Source organism: Thecamonas trahens (assembly GCF_000142905.1).
Source record: "Thecamonas trahens ATCC 50062 unplaced genomic scaffold supercont1.2, whole genome shotgun sequence".
Taxonomy (NCBI): domain Eukaryota; order Apusomonadida; family Apusomonadidae; genus Thecamonas; species Thecamonas trahens.
Genome location: NW_013657678.1, coordinates 604,113 through 625,221, shown reverse-complemented (window position 1 = coordinate 625,221; position 21,109 = coordinate 604,113). Strand labels below are relative to the sequence as shown.

The 21,109-nt window shown below is 64.7% G+C and overlaps 9 protein-coding genes across 9 annotated transcripts; 5 read left to right on the top strand and 4 right to left on the bottom strand.

The window, feature by feature from the left end:
- Window positions 1-102: 102 nt before the first annotated feature.
- On the top strand, window positions 103-2,823 carry AMSG_00583 (uncharacterized protein). The gene is made up of 2 exons (XM_013907400.1): window positions 103-223; window positions 418-2,823. The coding sequence occupies exons 1-2, from the start codon at window positions 127-129 to the stop codon at window positions 1,800-1,802; spliced, it is 1,482 nt and encodes a 493-aa protein (XP_013762854.1). The 5' UTR covers window positions 103-126; the 3' UTR covers window positions 1,803-2,823.
- Window positions 1,896-3,500, bottom strand: AMSG_00582 (uncharacterized protein). The gene has a single exon (XM_013907399.1). It carries the CDS (start codon window positions 3,157-3,159, stop codon window positions 1,915-1,917), a length of 1,245 nt encoding a protein of 414 aa, XP_013762853.1. The 5' UTR covers window positions 3,160-3,500; the 3' UTR covers window positions 1,896-1,914.
- A 38-nt stretch (window positions 3,501-3,538) lies between these two features.
- AMSG_00581 (histidinol-phosphate aminotransferase) lies at window positions 3,539-5,437 on the bottom strand (the record flags this gene model as incomplete). The annotated part of the gene is made up of 1 exon (XM_013907398.1): window positions 3,539-5,437. One exon carries the CDS (start codon window positions 5,435-5,437, stop codon window positions 3,572-3,574), a length of 1,866 nt encoding a protein of 621 aa, XP_013762852.1. The 3' UTR covers window positions 3,539-3,571.
- Window positions 5,438-6,005: 568 nt separating this feature from the next.
- AMSG_00580 (histidinol dehydrogenase) lies at window positions 6,006-11,168 on the top strand (the record flags this gene model as incomplete). The annotated part of the gene is made up of 1 exon (XM_013907397.1): window positions 6,006-11,168. The coding sequence occupies one exon, from the start codon at window positions 6,006-6,008 to the stop codon at window positions 11,166-11,168; it is 5,163 nt and encodes a 1,720-aa protein (XP_013762851.1).
- Window positions 11,169-11,316: 148 nt separating this feature from the next.
- On the top strand, window positions 11,317-13,342 carry AMSG_00579 (rab protein geranylgeranyltransferase component A 2; the record flags this gene model as incomplete). Its single annotated transcript, XM_013907396.1, has 3 exons — window positions 11,317-11,393; window positions 11,581-11,986; window positions 12,022-13,342. 3 exons carry the CDS (start codon window positions 11,317-11,319, stop codon window positions 13,339-13,341), a joined length of 1,803 nt encoding a protein of 600 aa, XP_013762850.1. The 3' UTR covers window position 13,342.
- Window positions 13,343-14,224, bottom strand: AMSG_00578 (uncharacterized protein; the record flags this gene model as incomplete). Its single annotated transcript, XM_013907395.1, has 1 exon — window positions 13,343-14,224. One exon carries the CDS (start codon window positions 14,222-14,224, stop codon window positions 13,346-13,348), a length of 879 nt encoding a protein of 292 aa, XP_013762849.1. The 3' UTR covers window positions 13,343-13,345.
- Window positions 14,225-15,310: 1,086 nt separating this feature from the next.
- Window positions 15,311-16,491, top strand: AMSG_00577 (ankyrin; the record flags this gene model as incomplete). The annotated part of the gene is made up of 3 exons (XM_013907394.1): window positions 15,311-15,723; window positions 15,854-16,387; window positions 16,435-16,491. Exons 1-3 carry the CDS (start codon window positions 15,406-15,408, stop codon window positions 16,489-16,491), a joined length of 909 nt encoding a protein of 302 aa, XP_013762848.1. The 5' UTR covers window positions 15,311-15,405.
- AMSG_00576 (uncharacterized protein) lies at window positions 15,729-18,020 on the bottom strand. The gene has a single exon (XM_013907393.1). It carries the CDS (start codon window positions 17,971-17,973, stop codon window positions 16,534-16,536), a length of 1,440 nt encoding a protein of 479 aa, XP_013762847.1. The 5' UTR covers window positions 17,974-18,020; the 3' UTR covers window positions 15,729-16,533.
- Window positions 18,021-18,534: 514 nt separating this feature from the next.
- Window positions 18,535-20,557, top strand: AMSG_00575 (CMGC/RCK protein kinase). Its single transcript, XM_013907392.1, has one exon. It carries the CDS (start codon window positions 18,642-18,644, stop codon window positions 20,442-20,444), a length of 1,803 nt encoding a protein of 600 aa, XP_013762846.1. The 5' UTR covers window positions 18,535-18,641; the 3' UTR covers window positions 20,445-20,557.
- Window positions 20,558-21,109: the final 552 nt, after the last annotated feature.

Sequence of the window (21,109 nt, the reverse complement as noted above, 5' to 3'; positions counted from 1 at the left end):
GCGTGCGGGCCAGTCATCGACAACACAGCTGGTGCTTGCCGTGACGAGCGACTCGACCGCCGTCACACTCGCGTGTGCGACACGACCACTTCACTCGGTCCACCGGGTTGAGAACAGAGGACGCGCATGTGGCGCCTGCTTGGACTTGGAAGCTCACATTTGGAGGAAGGCGAGTCTGGAGAGAGTCTGTATACTGCGCGTGTTTTGGTGGTAGGCGATGTTGGTATGTTGCTTGACGGGCTGTTGTTAGGCAGGTTGGTTGGTGTGGGTGGTGACGACGCGCCGAGTGGCGATGTCACTCACTCTGAATGGAATGGAACAATGGTGTGGTGTGGTCGATGGGGGGTGATTGGCTCGGCATTGGCATCGGCAAATACATCGGCGTTGGCATTGGTATGATGGAGAATGGTGGCGTAGGCGTCGGCAAGCATGCGCTTATGTCGCTGCTGCGAGGGATCGAGCCCACCGCTGGTGATCTGCTGGTGCCGATCGAGACAGGAGGTGAGTCCGGGGCCACCAGCTCGGCCATCCGCCTTGATCCACCGCCGCGGTCCGCGCTCCCGCCGCTCGAGCTCGAACTGACTGTGGCGGCTGGTTCCGAGGCGTACAATCAGACAGCGATGGACGCTTTGGTTGCGCGCGCAAGCCCGGATCTGGTCCTGTTGTGCTTCTCGCTGTATGAGCAGTCGACACTGGTGGTGGCCGGCGACTTTTGGTCGACTGCTCTTGCCAATGCACTGGTGGCTGTCCAGCCCGATGCCCTGCCACGACTGGTGTTGATGGGCCTGGATCTGATCCCCGAGGCGACGCGTTCCGAGTTGCTGCCCATCCGGCATGCTGCGCTCGAGCGCGCCCGTGCAGACTGGTATGCGCTGCGGGCTAACGAGCGCCAGCAGCGTGAAGACGCGCTCGCCGCCCTTGACGCAATCGTACCCGAGGACGACTCGGGCGGCTTTGAGACAGACTCGGACTCGGACTCGGACGCTGGCCTTCCCGATCGGCCTGGCCTATCAATAGTCTCGGTGGAGTCGTCCGCCGCGCTCTCGATCACGCCCGAGGACCACGTCGAGCACCCGGTCGATGCCGACCTGCTCGTCTCGGCCGCGTGCATGCTCAGCATCCCTGACGTCTGTCTCGTCACCGACAACACTGCACTGCTTGCAGCTGCGCGAGCTGCTGCCCGCTCGGTGGCGGGTCTTTCTCTCCGCACCAGCTGCATCCGGGCCGAACTTGCCGACCTCGTCGCCCATGCGCCACGCGGCCCGGTTGCTGCTGCTGCCACAAACGCCGCGGCACGAGTCGATGCCTTTCTTGGCACGCTGCCGGTCCGCAAGCTCGCCGCCTCTGCCCCGCCGCAGATCCGGAACGCGCTGCTTGCGGCGGCCTTCACTCAAGAGCGGGTCCACCGATGTGCTGGCTGCCCGCCACTCCCGCCACCGCCCCGCTCCTCACCTGGCGCAGTCCTCTGTGCCGCTGACGAGACAGCCCATGCGGCCTACAACGAGCCGGCCGTCGCCGCGCTCCTGCTCCCGCTTGTTGCAGCAATGCGCGGCGTCGGGCCAGACGAGGCGCCATCTTCCGAGTGCTGGGCCTTCTACACACGCGTCCGCGCTGCACTCCTCTCTGCGCTCGTCGCCGCCACGTCGGCACTGATGTCGGCACGCAGTGCATGTCCGACCTCTTGCCCGCGCGCCCTCTTGCTCACCCACAAGCTACGGCTCGCCATTGCGCCGCAAGTCGAAAAACGCTCATTCGCAGCGCCGGCGACTTGGACGGGCTGGTCATGGCTTTCCAGGATGTGATCCTCAGCAATGTCGGAAGCGGCGAGCTCTTTCTCGGGCTCGCGACGTCGCCGATCGTCGACCGCGGCGCCGGTCCGTCATCAAGCTGGTGGCTGTGGTAAGTGACATGGGTTTATGTCAGCATCTCGGCTTCCAGCGCCTGCAGCTCCGCTTCCAGCTCGGCTTCGTCGATATCGGGCACGATCGCACTCGAAAGAGGCATGGCAAGAGCAGCTACGATGTCGGCGGCATCAACAGTCGTCGACGGTGCTGCCGGCGGAGCCTCGGGCGATGTGAACGATGCAAACGCATCAGATGTGACGTCCGGAACGCCGAGCTCCGGAGGCGCAGCCGCGAGCGCATGAGGCGCCGCCTCCGGGTTGGGCCCGTTGATGGCGCAAGCGTAAAAGGTGCACTCGGCTGAAGTACGGCCGCAGACCCAGCACCAGGTCGGCCCGCAGCAGACGACACATGACATGCGGTTGCACCCGTCGTCGCGCTGGACAAAGACCGAGCAGTGGGGGCACCGCTTCGACGAGGCAAGGACAAAGGCAAGCGAGCGCGCGGCAGCCGCAGCAGCGTCAGTCTCGGGCGCGTCGGCGAGCTCAGCCGCGATCCGCTCCGCTGCCGCCTCGCACGTCTCGCCTTCGTGCCACGCCGAGCCGCAGTGGGAGCATGCCGGGCGCCCGCACGCCCGACACAACGCCCGTGGGAATCGGACCAGATGTCCGAGCTCCAGCGCCCGGCGCACTTCTGGCGACGAAGGTTGCCCAATGATGGCCGACGATATCCGTGCCTTGGCCTCAGCAGTGAGCGTTGAGCCTGACAAGCCGTCGTCAAAAGCGGCAAAGTAGCTTGCGACTGCGGCGTCGAGCGCCGCTGTGGCGTGTTCGGGCAGATCACGAAACGACGCCGCGGCCGCACCCATCGCCGCCATCGCCTCGGCCGTCACACCTGCAGCGCGCATCTCTCGGCGCGTCGTCCGCAGCACTGCCTCGCGCTCCGCTTCGGACGTAGGTACCATTGAAATGATCAGCCGCCCGCCGCAGTCGTGCGCCGGGCAAAAGCGCTCGACGCCGCGATCGCGGGCGGCCTGGAACGAGTGGTACGCTGTAGCGTGGTCATCGTCGACAAAGCCAGTCCAGGTCTCCTCGTCCACCGGCACGTGGCAGACAGGACAGTCGAGCTGCTGCGCGCGGAGGCCCCATGAGCTCTCGATCTTTGCGTGGAAGTACTTGCCGAGGCAGCCGCCGCAAAACTGGTCGCCGCACTCAGGGAGTGCAATCTCGCAGTTGGCCGAGAAGCAGATGGAGCACGCCTCGGCCCACTGTGCTGCATCCCAGTTGCTAAAGTCTGGTGTCTCTGCAGTCTCAGTCATGAGCCGTGTCCAAGAAAGGGAGAAAGGTCAAGATGCGATGTAGGGGGGTGACCCGGAGCCACAATAAAAAGCAAAGGCGCCCGCACTAAAAACTCTGCCGCCAGCAGAAGCTCAATGGAAGCCCGTCTCCACCCACGCGCCAGGAATCTTCCAGCGCTTCGTTGACCTCGTTCACCACCGTATCGGACCGTTGCTGACCGCGACTGTAGCGATGCGAGACGCTGAGATGGAGGGGGTGGCCAAGTGTGGGATTGGTGTCCTGATGCCGCAGACGCAGGGGAGGGCGAGGTGTTGGCGGCTGTTTGGCTGGCGTCGAGTTGCGCGGCGAGTTGGGTGTCGACGCTGTGCTCGCGCTGCTTCTGCTCGAACTGCGGCATGGTGCCACGATTCCACGGTTTACCTCGTGACCAGACTAGCGGGTGATCAGGTGCGCAAGCTCGAAGCAGCCCGGGCCCATGACGTAGCTTGCGCCGGCGAGCGTGAGGACTTTGGCAAGGCCATCCGGCTCGCCAGCGCCGGGTGGGATGACGCCGAGCGCGGGGACCGAGGCGGCGAGGGCGGCGGCGACGTCGTCGACCGTGTCGCCGAGCATGATGGCGGCGCTTGGTGCTACGCCGAGTGCGTCAAGCGCGAGTTGAATCGGGACCGGCGATGGCTTGGCCGGGCCGTCGTCCATGGTGATGACGGCGTCAAAGAGCCCGGTGAGGCCAAAGTCGTCAAGGAAGCGGGTGGCGTCCGGATCGCGCGGGCGGCCGGTAACGACGGCGAGCTTGAGCCCGGCAACATGTTTGAGCGAGTGGAGCAAGTCGGCTGCGACCACGAGTGTCTCGTTGGCGTAGAGGCCGCGGGTGCTGCCATCGCCGTGGTAGAGCGCCTCAAACTGACAAGTCACTTCGTCGAGCGTCGGCAGCGGCTGCGGCGCGTCGTCGCTGGCGGCGATGAGCGCTCGGGTTACCAGCCAGTCGTTGTTGGCGTTGCCGGCCGCCTTGGCCGCATCGATGTCGGTGGCGGTGACGGTGACACCAAACGCTTTCGCCGTGGCGACAATGGCCGCCCGGTACGAGGCGCCGACGTCGGCGAGCACACCGTCCATGTCGAAGAGCACCGCCTCGATGCCTGGGTTGGCGAGAACCGGCGGTGGCGCGGGTGCGGCTCCCAGCAGCTCACGGATCTTTCCTATCACTACCGCAGTGTCTGCCGGCTTACCGGCCGAGATCCGGATGTAAGCCTCGAGGTCGCCGCCCTGCTTGTTAAAGTAGCGGATGAGGATGCCGGCGGCGCGGAGCGCAGACGCAAGCTCGCCTGCAGTCAGCGGCGCGGTGTCTGCAATGCGCGCGAGGACAAAGTTGGCCGACGACGGGACCGGGACTACCAGTGGCGCTAGCGCTGCGAGCTGGACAAACACGTTGCGCCGCTCGACAATGAGCCGCGAGACCGACGACGCCAGGATGTCGTCGCGCGCGCCGAGCGCCGCCAGCGCGCCTGCCTCTGCCGCACAGTTGACGTTGTACGGCTGCTTGATGGCGAGAAAGGTGGCAACAAGCTGAGGATCGGCGAGGCAGTACCCGATCCGTGTCCCGGCGAGGCCGGCCCACTTGGAAAAGGTGCGGCAGACAACAAGGTTGTCATACTCACCGATGAGGCCCGCGGCAGAGGCGCCGGCCGGTGCAAAGTCGATGTACGCCTCGTCGAGAACAATGATGGCGTTCGGGAGCGCGGCACACATGGCACGCACCTCGCCGAGTGCCACCAGGTTGCCGGTCGGGTTGTTGGGCGATGGTAGAAAGACGACGCCGTGGCCGCCGTCAGCGAGCGCCTCGCTCACACTCGCGATAACGGACGCGGCCGTGACGCCAAACTCGGGCGTTCTCTCAATGAGCACCTGCTCGATCGAACCGTTGACCTTGGCGAGGAAGGAGTACATGCCAAAGGTCGGCGGCGCGTAGGCCACAATCTTGGGCGCAGTCGCGCGCAGAATAATGTCGAGAATGTCGTCCGAGCCAGCACCGGCAACAACAGACTCGGGCCCGAGCTCATGCAGCTCTGCCACGGCACCCCGGAGCTTGGCCTGGCTTGGATCCGGATACACATGGGTGGTGACGTTGATGGCGGCGCTCATCGCTGCCGCACACGCCTCGGGCACCCCGTACTGGTTCTCATTGGCATTGAGCTTGATGATCGACGAGACCGCAATGCCGAGCTCGTCAGCCAGCGCCTCGATCGACTCTACGCCCTTGTAGCGGGCGCTCGCGAGGTCGTCACGAATGAACCTCGCCATCTGAGCCATCGATTACCAGCACGCCAGCCAGCCAGCCAGCCAGTCAGCCAGCCAGCCAGCCAGTGCGCCCACCCGCAGCATCCCAGTCCCACCAACATACCACTATGAGTATCTGCCCACGGTGTCCCCCTCCCCCCTCTTTTTGCCCCACTTCACCCCGCCCACATACAACTGGTCTGCAGACAGGTATGTGAGTGAGTGGCCTGCGCTGTGACAGCGGCTCCACCGCCAATTCTAAGCTAACTTTCTTGCTCGTGATCTTGAACATCATACTCATCCCCTCCGTTGACTGCCGCCTTTACACGTACCACACTCCAACATTTGGCATTATCCTTGCTCCTTGCACCTCAGCATTCACTTTTCCTTCCTTTGCAAGCTCTCTCCCGCTTGCAGGAGGTGTGAGTAGGGGTAGCAGAGCTAGAACATTCGAATGGAAAGTTGCGGATGGTTAAAAAAATGCCATCCGCACGCGTCGCCACGATCCCTCCGCACGTCGCCACACTCCTCGTCTCCGCTAACCTAGCGGACTGCAACTTCTTTTTCAGCAACGTCTCGCTCGCGCAACAACATGGACACTGTGATTGTATGTACGGGAGTGGCTAACGTGGCCTCTGTGGCAGCCTCACTCAAGCGGGCTGGCGCCAAGCCAAGGACCTCGATCGAGTCGGCTGACGTAGCCAGCGCTCCGCTGGTTGTTATTCCCGGCGTGGGCACTTTTGGTGCCTCTATGGACGCTCTTGCCTCGTCCCCTGGCCTCATCGATGCCATCAAGGCCCGTCTCGCTAGCAACCTTCCTACTTTGTTTGTTTGCGTCGGTCTCCAAATTCTCGCTGCTTGCTCTGACGAGTCTCCCGGCGTCAATGGCCTCGGTGTCTTGGCTAGCGCCAACGTCGTCAAGTTTGACAACGTCGCCTCGCGGCCCATTCCACAGCAGGGATGGGCAAAGGTCAAGCCTATGGCGTCTGCTGCAGGCGACATTATTTCTCGACCGGGCTACGCCTTTTTCTCCAACTCGTTCTGCCTCCGATCCGTTCCGCTCGGCTGGTCCGCTGCCATCGCCTCTTACGGCTCCGACTACGTCGCTGCCCTCCAGCGCGGCAACGTCCTCGCCACCCAGTTCCACCCTGAACTCTCGGGCTCGTTCGGTCTCGCCATCCTCAAGGCATTTGTCGACCTCGCGCGCGCCCCGCTTCCGGTCCCGGATCCCATCGCCCCGCCGCACACCCGCCGCATCATCCCCTGCCTCGACTGCAAGGACGGCCGCGTAGTCAAGGGCGTCCAGTTTGAAGGCCTGCGCGACGCCGGCGATCCCGTCGAGCTTGCCCGCGCCTACGAGGCCCAGGGCGCCGACGAGCTGGTCATTCTCGACATCTCCGCCACGCCCGAAGCCCGTGCCACCGCCCTCGACATGATCCGGTCCCTCCGTGCTTCTGTCCTCCTCCCCATGACCGTCGGCGGCGGCGTCCGCTCCGTCGACTCGGCCCAGGCCCTACTCGAGGCCGGCGCCGACAAGATCGCCGTCAACACCGCCGCCGTCCGTGACCCGGCGCTCATCTCCCGCCTCGCCTCCCGCTTTGGCTCGCAGTGCATCGTCATTGCCGTCGACGCACGCTCGGCTGACTCGACGGCCTCCGGCTGGGAGGTTGTCGTCAAGTCCGGCTCGGAGCGGACTGGCATCGATGCCATCGAGTGGGCCGCCCGCGCCGCCGCCGCCGGCGCCGGCGAGATTCTCCTCACCTCGTTTGACCGCGACGGCACCCGCTCCGGCTACGACACCAAGCTCCTCGCCGCCGTCTCCGCCGCCGTCTCAATCCCGGTTGTTGCCTCGGGCGGCGCCTCGTCGCCGGAGCACATGGTCGCCGCCATCGCCGCCGGCGCCGATGCCCTCCTCGCGGCATCCATCTTCCACTACGGCGACTACACCGTCGGCTCGATCAAATCGGCCCTCTCGCTCCTGGATCCGTCGCTCTCGGTCCGCCCGCCGTCGTTTGCACCCGACGCCGCGACCAAGCTCCACCTCTCACCGCCGCCGCAGGCCGTCGTTCCCTCCATCGACCTCATGGGCGGCCGTGCTGTCCAGCTTGTCGGCGGTGATCCCGAGAAGCTCAAGATCGACGCCGGCAGCGAGCTCGACGCCCTTGCAGCCAAGTTTGCCCTCGCCGGCGAGATCGCGGTCATCGACCTCGACGCCGCCCTCTCGCGTGGCTCCAACAAGGACGCCATCGTCGAGCTCTGCAAGCGCTACCCATGCCGAGTCGGTGGTGGCATTCGCTCCGTCGACGCCGCCCTCGACTACCTCCAGGCCGGCGCCCGCTCGGTCATCATCGGCACCGCCGCTAGCCCCGAACTCCTCGCCCAGCTCCCGCGCGATCGCGTCCTCGTCGCCCTCGACGCCGTTCACGGCGAGGTAGTGGTGGACGGGTGGACGACCAAGACCGGCGAGTCGGTTGCAGACCGGGTCACCGCCCTCGCGCCGTACTGCTCCGGCTTCCTCGTCACCTTTGTCGAGCGCGAGGGCCGCATGGTTGGCATCGACCGCTCCGCCATTGCCGACCTTGTCGCCGTCATTGCTGCCGCCTCGACTTCCCTCGGCCTCCCGCTCTCGCTCACCATTGCCGGCGGCATCACCTCGCCTGCTGACCTTGCCGACCTCTACGCCCTCGGCGCCATGGGCCAGGTCGGCATGTCGCTCTACTCGGGTGAGCTCTCACTTGGAGACGCCATCGCCGCCCCGCTCGTCTCGGATCGCGCCGACGGCCTCTTCCCCACCGTCGTCGTTGACTGTCGCGGCCAGCTCCTCGGCCAAGTCTACTCGTCAAAGGCCTCGATCCGCACCGCTGTCGATGAGCGCGCTGGCGTTTACTGGTCGCGGAGCCGCGGGCTGTGGCGCAAGGGCGCGTCGTCGGGCGCAACCCAAACGCTCCACGCCATTGCCCTCGACTGCGACGCCGATGCTCTCACCTTTGTCGTCTCGCAGGATGGCAATGGCTTTTGCCATGTCCCCTCGCGCCGCGCGTGCTTTGCCGGCGTGCCCAGTCCCGGCGGCTCGCTCGATGCGCTCGGCGATCTCTACCGCACCCTCGTGTCCCGGCTGGAGAGCGCCCCGCAGGGTTCGTACACCAAGAAGCTCTTTGACAAGCCATCCATGCTCGCCGCAAAGATCGAGGAGGAGGCCGGCGAGTACATCGAGGCCCTCGCCGCCCAACCGTTTGATCCCGCCGCCGCCACTTGGGAAGCCGCCGACGTGCTCTACTTTGTCATGGTCGGCCTCGTTAAGGCTGGCATCCCGCTCGTCGACGTCGAGCGCCACCTTGCATCCCGATCACTCTACGTCAAGCGCCGCGGAGGCGCTGTCAAGCCCAAGGCTGCCCCTCTCGAGCCCGCCGCCGTCGATGGCGGCTCGGGGCCGTCCATCCCGGCACCAGCACCCACAGGCTCTCCCACGCCAGCGCTCCGGCAAGTCGCCGCCGCGGACGTCTTGTCCGGCAAGACCTCGGCGTACGTCGATGCTGTTGATGCCGAAGCGCTCAAGGTCGCACGGTCCATCCTTGCGCGCATCGAAGCCGATGGCGAGTCGGCGCTCCTCGAGCTCGCGACCAAGTTTGGCGACCTCTCTGATGCAGACGAGTACTGGCGGGATGAGCAACGGTACGTGCTCGGGCCAGCCGAGTTTGCCGCAGCCTATGAGAGTATTCCCGAGGCCGAACGTAAGGTGCTCCGCCGATGCGCCGGGCGGATCGAGACCTTTGCGCTCGCGCAGAAGCAGTCGCTTCACCCGCTCACTCTCTCCATCGCCGGCGGCGACATCGGCCACTCGATCTCGCCGGTCACGCGCGCAGGTTGCTACGCGCCCGGTGGCCGCTACCCGCTGCCGTCGACGGTGCTCATGACGGCTGTGACGGCGCGGGTCGCCGGCTGCGCCGACGTCATTGTCGCGTCGCCGCATCCTGCGCCCATCATTCTGGCCGCCTGCCACGTCGCCAAGGTCGACAAGCTGCTGACGATCGGCGGCGCCCAGGCTATCGGCGCCATGGCCTACGGCGCGGGCGCCGTGCCGGCCTGCGACGCCATTGTCGGTCCAGGATCCAAGTGGGTCACCGCCGCCAAGTCACTCGTGGCCGGCTCGGTTGCCATCGACATGCTCGCCGGCCCGTCTGAGTGTCTGGTCCTCGCCGACGCATCCGCCGATCCGGGGCTCATCGCCGCCGACCTCCTCGCCCAGGCTGAGCACGACGTCGCCGCCGTGCCGATCCTCGTCACGCCCGATGCGTGCGTGGTCGATGCGGTCAATGCTGCGCTCGCTTCCCAGATCGCCTCTGGTGAGCTTGGGCCCAACGCAGCGACCGCGACGACCGCGCTCGCCAACAACGGGTTCTCGGTCATTGCCGCCAACATGGATGAGGCGGTGGCGGTGGCCAACGCGCTTGCGCCCGAGCACCTGGAGATCCAGGTTGACGGGGGCAAACATGATCTGGCACGGCTGACTGAGGAGCTGGACAACTACGGATCGCTATTTGTGGGCGCCGGCTCGGCCGAGGTGCTCGGCGACTACTCGGTCGGCGTCAACCACACGCTGCCAACCGGTGGGAGCGCCAAGGCCTTTGGCGGCCTCTCGGTCCTCACCTTCCTCCGGGTCCGGACCTTTGTCCACATGACGGACATGGGTGCCGCGGGCGACATCGTGGCCGATGCGGTGGCGCTCGCGTCGATGGAGGGTCTGCTCGGCCACGCGGCTGCGGCCAAAGCACGCCTCGCGCTGGTCGGCACCGAGAAGAGCGGATCTATCTCGCGCTCGCGGGCCGGATCGGCCAGCGCCGTCGGCACTGCAGGCGTCGCCCTCCCGGCCGCCAACGAGAGCGGCGCTGTCATCAAGTTTGCGCTGCCCAAGGGCCGGATGAACGAGAACATCCTCTCACTCCTCGCAGACGGTGGAATCAAGGTTAAGATCCGGGCCCGGTCGCTGCGGCCGTCGATCAACCTCGACGGATGGGACGTCAAGCTGCTCAAGCCGCGCGACACGGTCCGGCTCATCCAGGCCGGCAAGCGCGACATGGGCTTTGCCGGCGTCGACCTCATCGCCGAGCTTGAGGCCGGCGGCGAGGTGGTGCCATACTTTGCCACCGGCATGGACCCGGTCCGGGTTGTCGTCGCCGCGCCGGATGCCCTCCTCGCTGCCCACGGCGGCTCGCTCCCCACCGATCGCAAGCTTGTCATCGCCACCGAGTACGTGACGCTCACCAAGAAGTGGATCGCGGACACCGGTCTCGACGCGTCGTACATCAAGACCGGCGGTGCGACCGAGGTCTACGTGCCCGACGACGCCGATGTCATCATCGACAACACTGCCACCGGAGAGACACTCAAGGCTAACCGGCTCTCCATCATCGACGTCATTATGACCTCGGAGACGTATCTGGTGGCGTCCAAGGCCGCGCTTGCCGACCCGGTCCGCAAGGCCGAGATCGATCGCTTCGTCCTCCTCCTCAAGTCGGCCCTCGATGGCCGCTCGCGCGTCATGATCGAGTTCAACGTCGACGAGAGCCTGCTCGAGGATCTCATCCCCTCGCTCCCCGCGCTCAAGAACCCGACCGTGGCGCAGCTCTACGGCGGCCACGCCTTTGCCGTCCGCACCGCCGTCCAGCAAAAGGCGCTCACCACCCTCATCCCACAGCTGAAGATGGGCGGTGCATCCGACATCGTCGTCACTCCCATCCAGCAGCTCATCCTGTAGTGGGATCGGTAAATGGCAATTTTGATCAAGTTAACGCCCCGTGCGGCCGAGTCGACCACGAGCACCGAGTCGGCCAACCACTCGACCCGCTGGGCTCCAATTGCTCGAGCCTTTTCCCTCGACCAGCGCGAGCAAGTCGACGCCGACCATGAGTCTAGACGAGTTCCGCGAGCCGTTTGACCTCGTTGTGGCCGGCACCGGTGTGGCACAGAGTGTCCTGGCTGGGTATGTTGTCTCGAAATAGCTTGCCCATCCCTACAGGTCCAGGTCGCCGTGAAACGGTGGCGTCATGGAAGCCGGCCACCGCTTCTCCACGGCCTTTCCCCCTCTCACGCTACGACCTTTTCCTGTGCACTTTGCGACCTTTTCCTCACCACACTCACGTACCTCCCCTTACCGTCGCTGTGCGCAGCGCGGCTGCCCGGATCGGCAAGCGCGTACTCCATCTCGACGCCAACTCGCACTACGGCGGACCATGGGCCTCGCTCCCGTTTCCGGAACTCTCCAGGACCATGTCGACGACCGGATCGGACCATGGCGGTGAGGTGGGCCACGGGGATGAGTCTGGCGATCGGAGCCAGATGGCGGAGACCGAGGGCATGGATAAGGGAAGCGCGGCGGCGCTTGAGGCTCTGGGCGTGGATGGCTGCAGCATGATGGCGCGGGCTGGGATCGGCCATGCGCGGGCGGTGGTGGTCGATGCAGCCGCGGTGGCCGACTTTGCGCTGCCGCAGAACGCACGAAAGTTCAACGTCGATCTCGGCAACAAGGTCATCCCGGCGCGTGGCAGCCTTGTCGCCGACCTCATCTCGTCGGACGTGGCCAAGTACCTCGAGTTCAAGGCGGTGAAAAGGCGCTGCTGTACTCGGACGGCGCGTTCCGGGCCGTGCCGTGCTCCAAGGCCGACATCTTTGCCGATCCGTACGTCAAAGCGCTGGAGAAGCGCAAGCTGATGAAGTTCCTCAAGCCGTATGCGCCGCAGGATCTCTCGACCGCAACGAGCGTTGATGCAGCCGGTCACTCCCCTACCGCCGACGGCGCCAAAGCCGATGACGGCACGCTCGACGAGGCCCTCGACGCTGCGCGAATGAGCGGAAAGCTCGCGGCGTTTGTCAAGTATGCCATTGCGCTTGTCGAGCGCGACGAACCGCCGCTGAGCAAAGCCGCTGGTGAGGCCGCCATCCGGCTGTATCTCCACTCGCTGGGCCGGTACGGCAAGACCGCGTTCCTTGCCCCGATGTACGGTATGTCCGAGATCGGACAGGCGTTCTGTCGGCTGTGCGCCGTCTTTGGCGGCTTCTACGTCCTCTCGTGGCCGCTCACACGCTGGTATCTGGCGCCTGGGACGGGGTGCGCTGTGGGTGTCGGGACCGAGGCCGGCGTCGTCCTCCGCGCCGCTCACTTTGTCGTCGGGCCCGAGTACCTCCCGAGCGCCATGGTGGCTCGGACCGAGGCGCGCGTCGCCCGCGCTATCGTTGTCGCCCGCCGCTCACTAGTCGCGGATGCCAAGCTGGCTGTGGCCTCGATCCCGCCACGCGCCGTGGCCGACAACCCTAACCCCGTTTATGTGGTCCAGGTCGACGACTCGACCGAGTCGTGCCCGCCCGGGTTCTGTGTTGTTCAGATGAGCATGGCACTGCCTGCCGATGGCAGTGCAAACGACGGGCGCGAAGTCATGGAACACGTTGTCGCGCACTTTTACGACGTCACGCCTGTTGTGGCCGAGGTCGAGGCTGAAACCGAGGCCGAGGCTGAAACCGAGGCCGAGGCTGAAACCGAGGCCGAGGCTGAAACCGAGGCCGAGGCTGAAACCGAGGCCGAGGCTGGCGCAAGCACAGACACAAGCGCCAAGCCCAAGGCCGTGTGGTACTGCACTTTTGCGCAGGTCGAGCGGGTAATCGACGGTGCAGCCCGGGATGTGCCAAGCAACATCACCGTTGTGCCCGACGTCTCGGGTGGGCTTTGCGCTGAGGACGTCATGGCGCAGGCCCGGTCAATGTTCGAGTCACTGTTCCCGGGCGAAGAGTATCTGCCGAAGATGCCCACGCCCGAAGAGTACGAGTGGGCCGGGGCCGGCGATGCCAATGACAATGCCGACGGCAACGGGGCCGACCCTACCACGGCCGAGCCCAACACGGCCGAGCCCACCACGGCCGAGCCCGCCGCATCATAAACCATCAAGCAAAGCCCTCGGGACAGTTGCCATCCAGCACCACGTCGTCATCCATAAACGACTTTTGCGAGCGGATGTAGTCACATGAGGCCTTGTAGCCAGCGGCAAGCTCCGCATCGTCGACAGTTTCCGGGAGCATCGTCTTGTAGCATGAACAGTACTCGGGGATGGCCAAGAGATGGTCGGCATAAGCCGCGTAGTACCGGTTGAGACTCCAGGCCGGCGACGAAAAGTAGAGCGAGATGGCGAGCGAGGGTTCGTCCGAGAGCACGGTCGTCTCGTGGTACCAGCCTGGATAAAAGACAAGCACATCGCCCGGGTGGAGGACGCAGCTATCAAAGTCGTCGGCGCCCGCGCTACGGTTGCCAGGGTTGTCCAGATCCCACAGCTTGACGCCGGCCAGCTGGAACGAGAACGAGACGGCGCATCCCGAGTCGATGTGCCGGTCGTTGACGTCCATGAGCCGTCCCACAAACACATAGTCCGATCCGAACGTCGGCACCAAGCCATCACGATTAAGCCACTCGGGCACGTCGTAGTGCTCGCGCAACTGCGCCCGCATGGCCTCATCCTCGGCCACGTTGACGTCGTCGCTGACGTCGTACAAGCCCGGAAAGACCTCCCCCAGATGCTCGATCGACCAGAACTGCTCATCAAAGGTATGTCCGGTCACAACCACCGGTCGTCCGCCGTCGATCTCGTCATACAGCTCCTCGCGCACACTCTTGTCGTTCGCCACTGCATGCGCCGAAAATCGCCGAAGGCTGCACGCCGTTGCCGCCAGCTCGTCTCGCGAGAGGGCAGGTGCCTCGTCCGACACGACCGCTGCCGCCGCCGCCACCACCGCCAGGAGTGTCACAGCTGCCAGAGCCGCAGCCACCATAACCGCGCACCCTATACGCCCTCCCCTCTGCATCATTCAAGAGCGGTGTACGTCGTCGCTCTCGTCCCGGAAAGGCGCTCGCCAGCAGAGCCATCTCATGCAAAGTCGGCCGCCTGGCACGAGCGGCACGCCCTTTTCTCGGATCGGCGTAGGATAGGCGAGCGATGGACGGGCAGGAGGGAAGGGATGGGAGACAAATTACGTTCATCAGACACTATGACTGCTGCTACTGGTTTGAGTCTTCCTTGAAGGCACCATTGTGTGTGTTTGCTACATCACGCACGGCAAGTTCCTACATGCTGTGCACTCCCCCACGTGGCATGCCGATCACTGATCAAAGTATTTTTACTCTGCCAAACTTGTCATGCTCTCTCTCCCCTCCCCCCACCTGAGCCCACCTCCCCACCCCTCGACGCATCCCCCATCTTCACCATCTTCACCGATCCTGCATCCACTGTAGCCTTTCTTCCTCGATTCCAAATGATCTGCTCGACTGCAGACGACGGCGCCCCGGGGAACGGCCACTCCTCGCACGAGCAGCCATCACCATGCGCGGCGAGGAGCTCATACCGCGACCTGCGTTCATGACAGTGCCACTACCTCGGTTGGACTGCATGACGGCAGGGAAGAGAAGCCGAGGGAGTCGTGCTGGAGCTCGAGACGAGGAGCTCGAGTTCGTGCTTGGCTCGGGCGAGGACAGCGGAAGCGACGGGGCACAGGCGGCGGACGAGGCGGCGGATTTGGCGGAAGATGGATGCGGCCAGAGTGGAGGACGGACGAAGCGATATGAGCTGGCGAAGAGGATGAGGGCAAGTAGTGGCATGAGAGAGAAGCGGCGGAGGTTTGCAGCACCTCCGGAACTTCCTGTCCGCCCGTCGGAGGCGCTGATGACCAACAGGAGGGCGATGCGAACACCCGCGGCGGTGGTCATCGGGCGACGGATTTATCGGATTGGTGGGGCGAGCGGAGCAGATGGAGGACGGCGGCTACCACGGCTGGCGGCTGTACCCAAGCCACCACCTACGCCGCCCAGCTCGCGTCGCAAGCCGAGATCAAGGCATCACAAGCCGGCGCGTGGGCGCGGGCGTGGGCGCGGGCGTGGGCGCGGGCGTGGGCGCGGTGGGCGCGGGCCACGGGCCAGACGAGCGACGTTTGTCACGGCGCCGCGCGAGACGCAGGCCATGGTTGTGGGCGAGGGCGAGACAGAGGAGACAATGGAGGACGAGGAGGCGCGGGTAGCGTCAGCAATCCGGGCCCGGGAGGCCGCGCTCGTCTCGCAGGCCGAGCGGGTGCAGCGGCGAGCAAAGCGAAAGGCCGCAGCGGCAGCCCGAGAAGCGCAGCGCATAGCTGTGGCCAAAGCCGAGTCGGAGCGGATCGGGATCGAGGAGCAGTTTATCGTGCAACGGCGGCTTGCGACGGCGCGGCGGGCCAAGGCGCGCGAGCTCGACGCGGCGATGGCCAACGTCTCTGCGCTGCTCCCGACCGCTCTCCACGCCCTGGTATATGGCCACCAGCTCGGCGGTGCAAGGGCGCTCGGGCTGGGACATGACAGGCGGATGCCGGCAGCGTAGAGTGGGATCTCACCCGAGCGACGGCAGCGACGACGGCATGTTCAGCTCGATTGCGCAGGCGGCCAAAGTCGGCGATGTCGACTCGGTCCGGTGGCTCATTGAGAACAAGGGGGTGTCTGTCAACGACAACGACGACGACGGCGACACGGCGCTCATTCTGGCAGCACGGTTCAATCACCTGGAGCTGATGGACCACTTGCTGATGCGGACAGACGTGGATCTGGAGAAGCGCGACAAGTACGGACAGACTGCGCTGTTCAACGCGGCGTACCAGGGCCACCTCGACGCGGCGCGACGGCTGCTTGTCCATGGCGCGAGCCCAAACGTAGCAGATCAAGGCGGCTCGCAGCCGCTGCACGTGGCGACGTCTGGTGGCTCGCTCTCGATGGTCGAGCTGCTTCTCGAGTACGGAGCAGACGTGCGTGCCGTCTCGTTCGAGGGCCTCACCCCCTACGGCATTGCGGACGAGAAGAACCTGTACGGGATCAAGGACGCGCTGCGAGTGGCCGAGGAGCGGCGGTTTGTGCGCGCCCGACACAAGATCGCCGCCGGCTCGACCAGCGTGCGGTTTGCCGAGCCGGACGCCAAGCTTGTCCAGCTCGGCTCGGAGCCGACACTTGAAACCGGCTCGCCGGACAGGGGTGGGCTGAAGCGGGCAGCAACGATGTCGCGGACGTCGGTGGTGATGCGCGGTAGGCCGGACGAGGCCGACGAGAGGACGCAACCGGCGGCTACTGACTAGCTCTCCGGCTTGACCGCGGGCGGCGAGAGTGAGGCAGTGACCTTGCGAGTCCGCGGTGGTGTCTCAAACTGCGAGGCAAAAACTGCTGGGTCGGTGGGCGAGTAGCGGGCGTGGACTCGGACCTGGCGTTCGTACATGAGGTTCTCAGAGAGGTCTGCTACCCAGTTGTTGGTGATGCCGGAGCGGAGGTAGGTGTAGAGCGGGTAGGGCGAGCGGGTGATGACGACGACGTCGCGCGGCTCAAGCCGCTGACCCCAACGACCTTCGAGAAAGGCAGCTGACTTGAGCGGCGAGAGAGTGACAGTGGCGGAGCCCGGGAGTATGATCGGGCGAGAGGAGAGGGTCATGGAGCAGAGCGGCGAGACAAGGATGCAGTCGATGGAGGGGTGAACGATCGAGCCGCCGGTAGCCATCGAGTACGCGGTCGAGCCAGTAGGGGTGGCCACGATGAGGCCGTCGCCCTGGAAACGAGCCAGCTCGTTGCCGTCGATGCCGCAGGCGATTTCGGTGACACCGCCTAGAAAGTCGTGCGGTCGCTTGATGACCACCTCGTTGAGGATCTGCATGGCCGGGGCGACCTGGGTCGAGACTGGCGCCTCGCCGTCGCCGACGTCTAGCACGTGCTCGATGGCATACTCGAGCCGTGAGCGCCGAAGGACACCAAGCGAGCCCGAGAGGATAGCCTCGAGGACGACTCGCGCCTCGGGCGGCTTGAACGGCATGAGGAAGCCGAGCGAGCCGCACGAAAAGGCGGCCAACGGCGGAGCTGGGCCCTGGAACAGGGTCTGGGCATGGAGGAGCGTGCCATCGCCGCCACACACCACAACCAGATCGATGTTCGTTTGCCAGCCGCGACGGCCAAGCGTGGCTACAGACGGCGCTCGGCGGACGAGGACCGGCTCGCCGGTGGGGCCTGCTGCGGTCGGCTCAATGAAGCACTGGACCGGGGGCGAGGCCGAGGAGTGGAGCCAGTCGATGACCGATGCAGCAAAGGCAGCCGTACCGGCATCATGCCGCTTGACCACAAACAGAACACGCAGCTGATCGCCATCCTGCACGTCATGCGGGAGATAGCCACGGCCGCCAACGCCGGGCATATCGTCGAGAGTCAATGGACTTGAGAGCGTTTCAATGGTCGCAGTTGTTGACCACCGAATACTACCCATGCCTACACCCATGCCCACCATGCTCCTGCCGACCTCTCCATATGGTGACAACGGTGATGGGTACTTGCCCAACAACCTCGTCCTTCTCCCCCTCCTCATCGTCGTCGTCGTCGTCGCCGCCGCCGCCACCGCCGCCGCCGCCGCCGCCGCCGCCGTCGTCGTCGTCGTCGTCGTCGTCGTCATCGCCGACCGTACACGACGCCATACTGGCCCTCCTCGCCAATGCCCCAGCACCTGGGTCCATACCACCCTACGAAGTGCAGGGAGCATAGCCTTGGTCAGAGCAGTGGCTGCTGCTGGCGAGGTTTGGTCTCAAGGTATGGTTCAGGTATGTGGGTGGCTCTCGGTGCAGAGCTCGCCCGCTCGCCCTCGCTCGCCCTCGCTCGGCTGCGCCTGAATCGTTTGCCAGCTGGCGAACAAATGGCCTTTCCTCGCATGCCATCCCCAGACTGGCTCGAGGGGTATCAAGAGATCCGCACAATGTACCTACGCCAGCCTTCCATGCCCACAGCATCACATCGATTGGCATGATCAACCACACATGTACATGATCTTCTGTCGCAGGTTCATGTTCACACGCATCAAGATTCTGCTGCAGTGATGGAAATGGTTGTGGGCGCCAAACCGGCAACAACAATATTTTCCAATCCTTTCCTCCCCCGTTTGCCATTCCATATTTATCATCACCAACAATTAATCGTTGGTGGTGGTGGTGGTGGTGGAGAGGGTGGCGGGGCGGGGCGGGGGGAGTTCCAGCACAGTTCAACGGTCAGTTCATTAGCAGGCGAATGGGGAGGGCGGGGCGGGGGCTGGAGGCAGCGGGAGGGGAGAGAGGGGAAAGCGGTAGTATCGCTCGTCTCGTTTGTGTGTGAGAGAGTGAGAGAGAGTGTGGAGGGGAGGGGGTAGTTGAGCTGGTACAGGAGGGAGGATTGGTAGTTATGCACAAGTACAAGTTCTTGGGCAAGAAGGGTGAGGGTACCTTCTCCGAGGTGGTCAAGGCACAGGTTGTCAAGACGGGCAAGTATGTGGCTATCAAGCGAATGAAGACCTCGTTTGATTCCATTGATCAAGTCAATAATCTCCGAGAGATCCAAGCTCTTCGCCGCCTCTCGCCGAATGCAAACATTGTCAAGCTGCAAGAGGTGCTGTACGATCGGCAGACGGGCCGCCTCGCCCTCGTCTTTGAACTCCTCGACATGAACTTGTACGAGCTCATCCGAGGGCGGAGGACAAACTTGCCAGATCATCGCGTCAAGTCGTACATGTATCAGCTGATGAAGAGCATGGATCACATGCACCGCAACGGTATTTTTCACCGCGACATCAAGCCCGAGAACATCCTCATCCGCGACGAGACCAAGCTCAAGCTCGCCGACTTTGGCTCCTGCCGCGGCATCTACTCCAAACAGCCGTACACCGAGTACATCTCCACTCGCTGGTATCGGGCGCCAGAGTGCCTCCTCACCGACGGCTACTACAACTACAAGATGGACATCTGGGGCGTCGGCTGCGTGTTCTTTGAGATCATGACCCGCTACCCGCTGTTCCCAGGCAAGGACGAGCTCGACCAGATCAACAAGATCCACAAAATCCTCGGCACTCCGCCCAAGGCCGTCCTCGAGGGCTTCAAGCGCCACTCGTCCGGCCACATCTCGTTCGACTTTCCGCCCCAGAAAGGCACCGGGCTTGCTTCTCTGCTCACGAAACAGTCCAAGGAATGCGTCGACTTGCTCGCAAAGCTCCTCGCCTACGACCCGGAGGCTCGCTACACCGCCCGCGAGGCTCTCCGCCACCCGTTCTTCAAAGAGCTCTACAGCGCCGACCAGCAACGCAAAGCTGCCAAGGGCCCACCCAAGCCGTCCAAGGGCCCAGCCCCGGCGCCGTTTGCCATCAACCACGCTTCGCTCGCCCCGCATCCGGGCCTTCCCGGCCCTCAGCCGATGCAGCTCATCCAAGCTCACCTCAAGCAGCAGCAGCAGCAGCAGCAGCAACAGCAGCATCAGACGTCGCCTCTCCTCGCCAACGGGCTCGCCCGCCAGAACATGGCCCAGGGCCAGCTGCTCGGCGGTCCAGCCGCAGCCTCCGCCCATGCCTCCGCCCTCCGTGCTTCACAAGTGGCACAGGCCAAGCTCATGGGTCCGGCTGCCGGCCCGCCCCCGCTTGTGGCCTCCTCCATCTCGCCGCATGCGCTCCACGCCCACGGCGCGCCGCAGCACCCCAGCGCGGCGCCGAGCCTCCCGTCGATTGCTGGCCCGTCTGCCACCACCGGTGCCAGCGGGCATACTGCCTCGCCTCCGCGCGCCCCGCCCTCGTTCGTCTCGCAGGGCACACGGCTCGCCATTGGTGGACACGCGCCGTCACCCGCGGTGGTCAACACGTCGGGCCTCGGACGCGGACGCGGACGAGGGCGTGGACGCGGACGCGGGCGTGGACGCGGACGCGGACGCGGACGCGGGCGTGGGCGTGGGCGTGGGCGCACCGCTCCTAACCGTGGCCTTGGCCGCGGCAACCTCTCGGCCTATGCCTCACCCTCGCCGGCTCGCCGACTGGACCCGCTCCGCAGCAACGGCCGCGGTGGTGCCTACGTCTCGCCTTACTCGCAAAAGCGCATCGCCGCCTCTCGTAAGCCAGCCGAAGCCTCACCGCGGCTGCGCGGCTCGGTCTACGGCCGAGGCAGCCCACACCGCGCCGCCCCGATGCGGCCAGCGGCGCTGGCACCGCTCGCATCGCGGTGGGCATGACGACAACCTTCCTCCCTTACCTGCCAGATCAAGAGACTTGACCGGATGCAGGGAATCCCCAGGTCATTTGGCACTGTCCCGTCTGCGGCCATAAATGACCAAACGGACACCCATTACTGACGTAATCAAATTGGCGCGTGTGCGGGGATTTAATCGTCGTCATCCAAGTCCGCATCTGTCTCCCGTTTGACCGCAAGCCGCAGAGGTACGCACAAGCTCATTGCCCCCCGACCAGCCTATGCACCCGAAATTGAAGCGCCCTACGCGACTTTCTACCCGCTGTGGTATATACTCTTGCTTTCCATTTCATGATGTACATGTAGGAAACATATTCCTGGTGCAAGGCCATCCCCATGGCCTGGCCAAGTTCTTCCCCCCTCGTAGTGCGGAAATCTGCCAATTGCCATTTCATTTGACTCGGCGCGTTGCATATTTTGTATTCTTAGGGTGTTTTCGTATCTGCCACTATCCCGCACTTGCCTGTTGCGGCAAACGTTCGTTCATCTCGAGTCAATAGATGGTTCAGCCATTTTTGTTCGATCTCAATTGGCTCCACCGTCGCCCCTTTTTCCCGCACCTCCTGCCCCGCTCCGCACCACCACCGTCAACAGAGCATAGCTCTCATACTCATCTTACTCGACGGAAACAGCAATCCCCCCTCCCCC

Bases quoted from the DNA above. Each gene is read 5' to 3' on its own strand.
- AMSG_00576 (XM_013907393.1), bottom strand. From the start codon at position 17,973: ATGCTCCCTGCACTTCGTAGGGTGGTATGGACCCAGGTGCTGGGGCAT.
- AMSG_00583 (XM_013907400.1), top strand. From the start codon at position 127: ATGTGGCGCCTGCTTGGACTTGGAAGCTCACATTTGGAGGAAGGCGAG. The intron at 224-417 runs GTATGTTGCTTG...ATGGTGGCGTAG, and splicing joins TTTGGTGGTAGGCGATGTTG to GCGTCGGCAAGCATGCGCTT.
- AMSG_00575 (XM_013907392.1), top strand. From the start codon at position 18,642: ATGCACAAGTACAAGTTCTTGGGCAAGAAGGGTGAGGGTACCTTCTCC.
- AMSG_00582 (XM_013907399.1), bottom strand. From the start codon at position 3,159: ATGACTGAGACTGCAGAGACACCAGACTTTAGCAACTGGGATGCAGCA.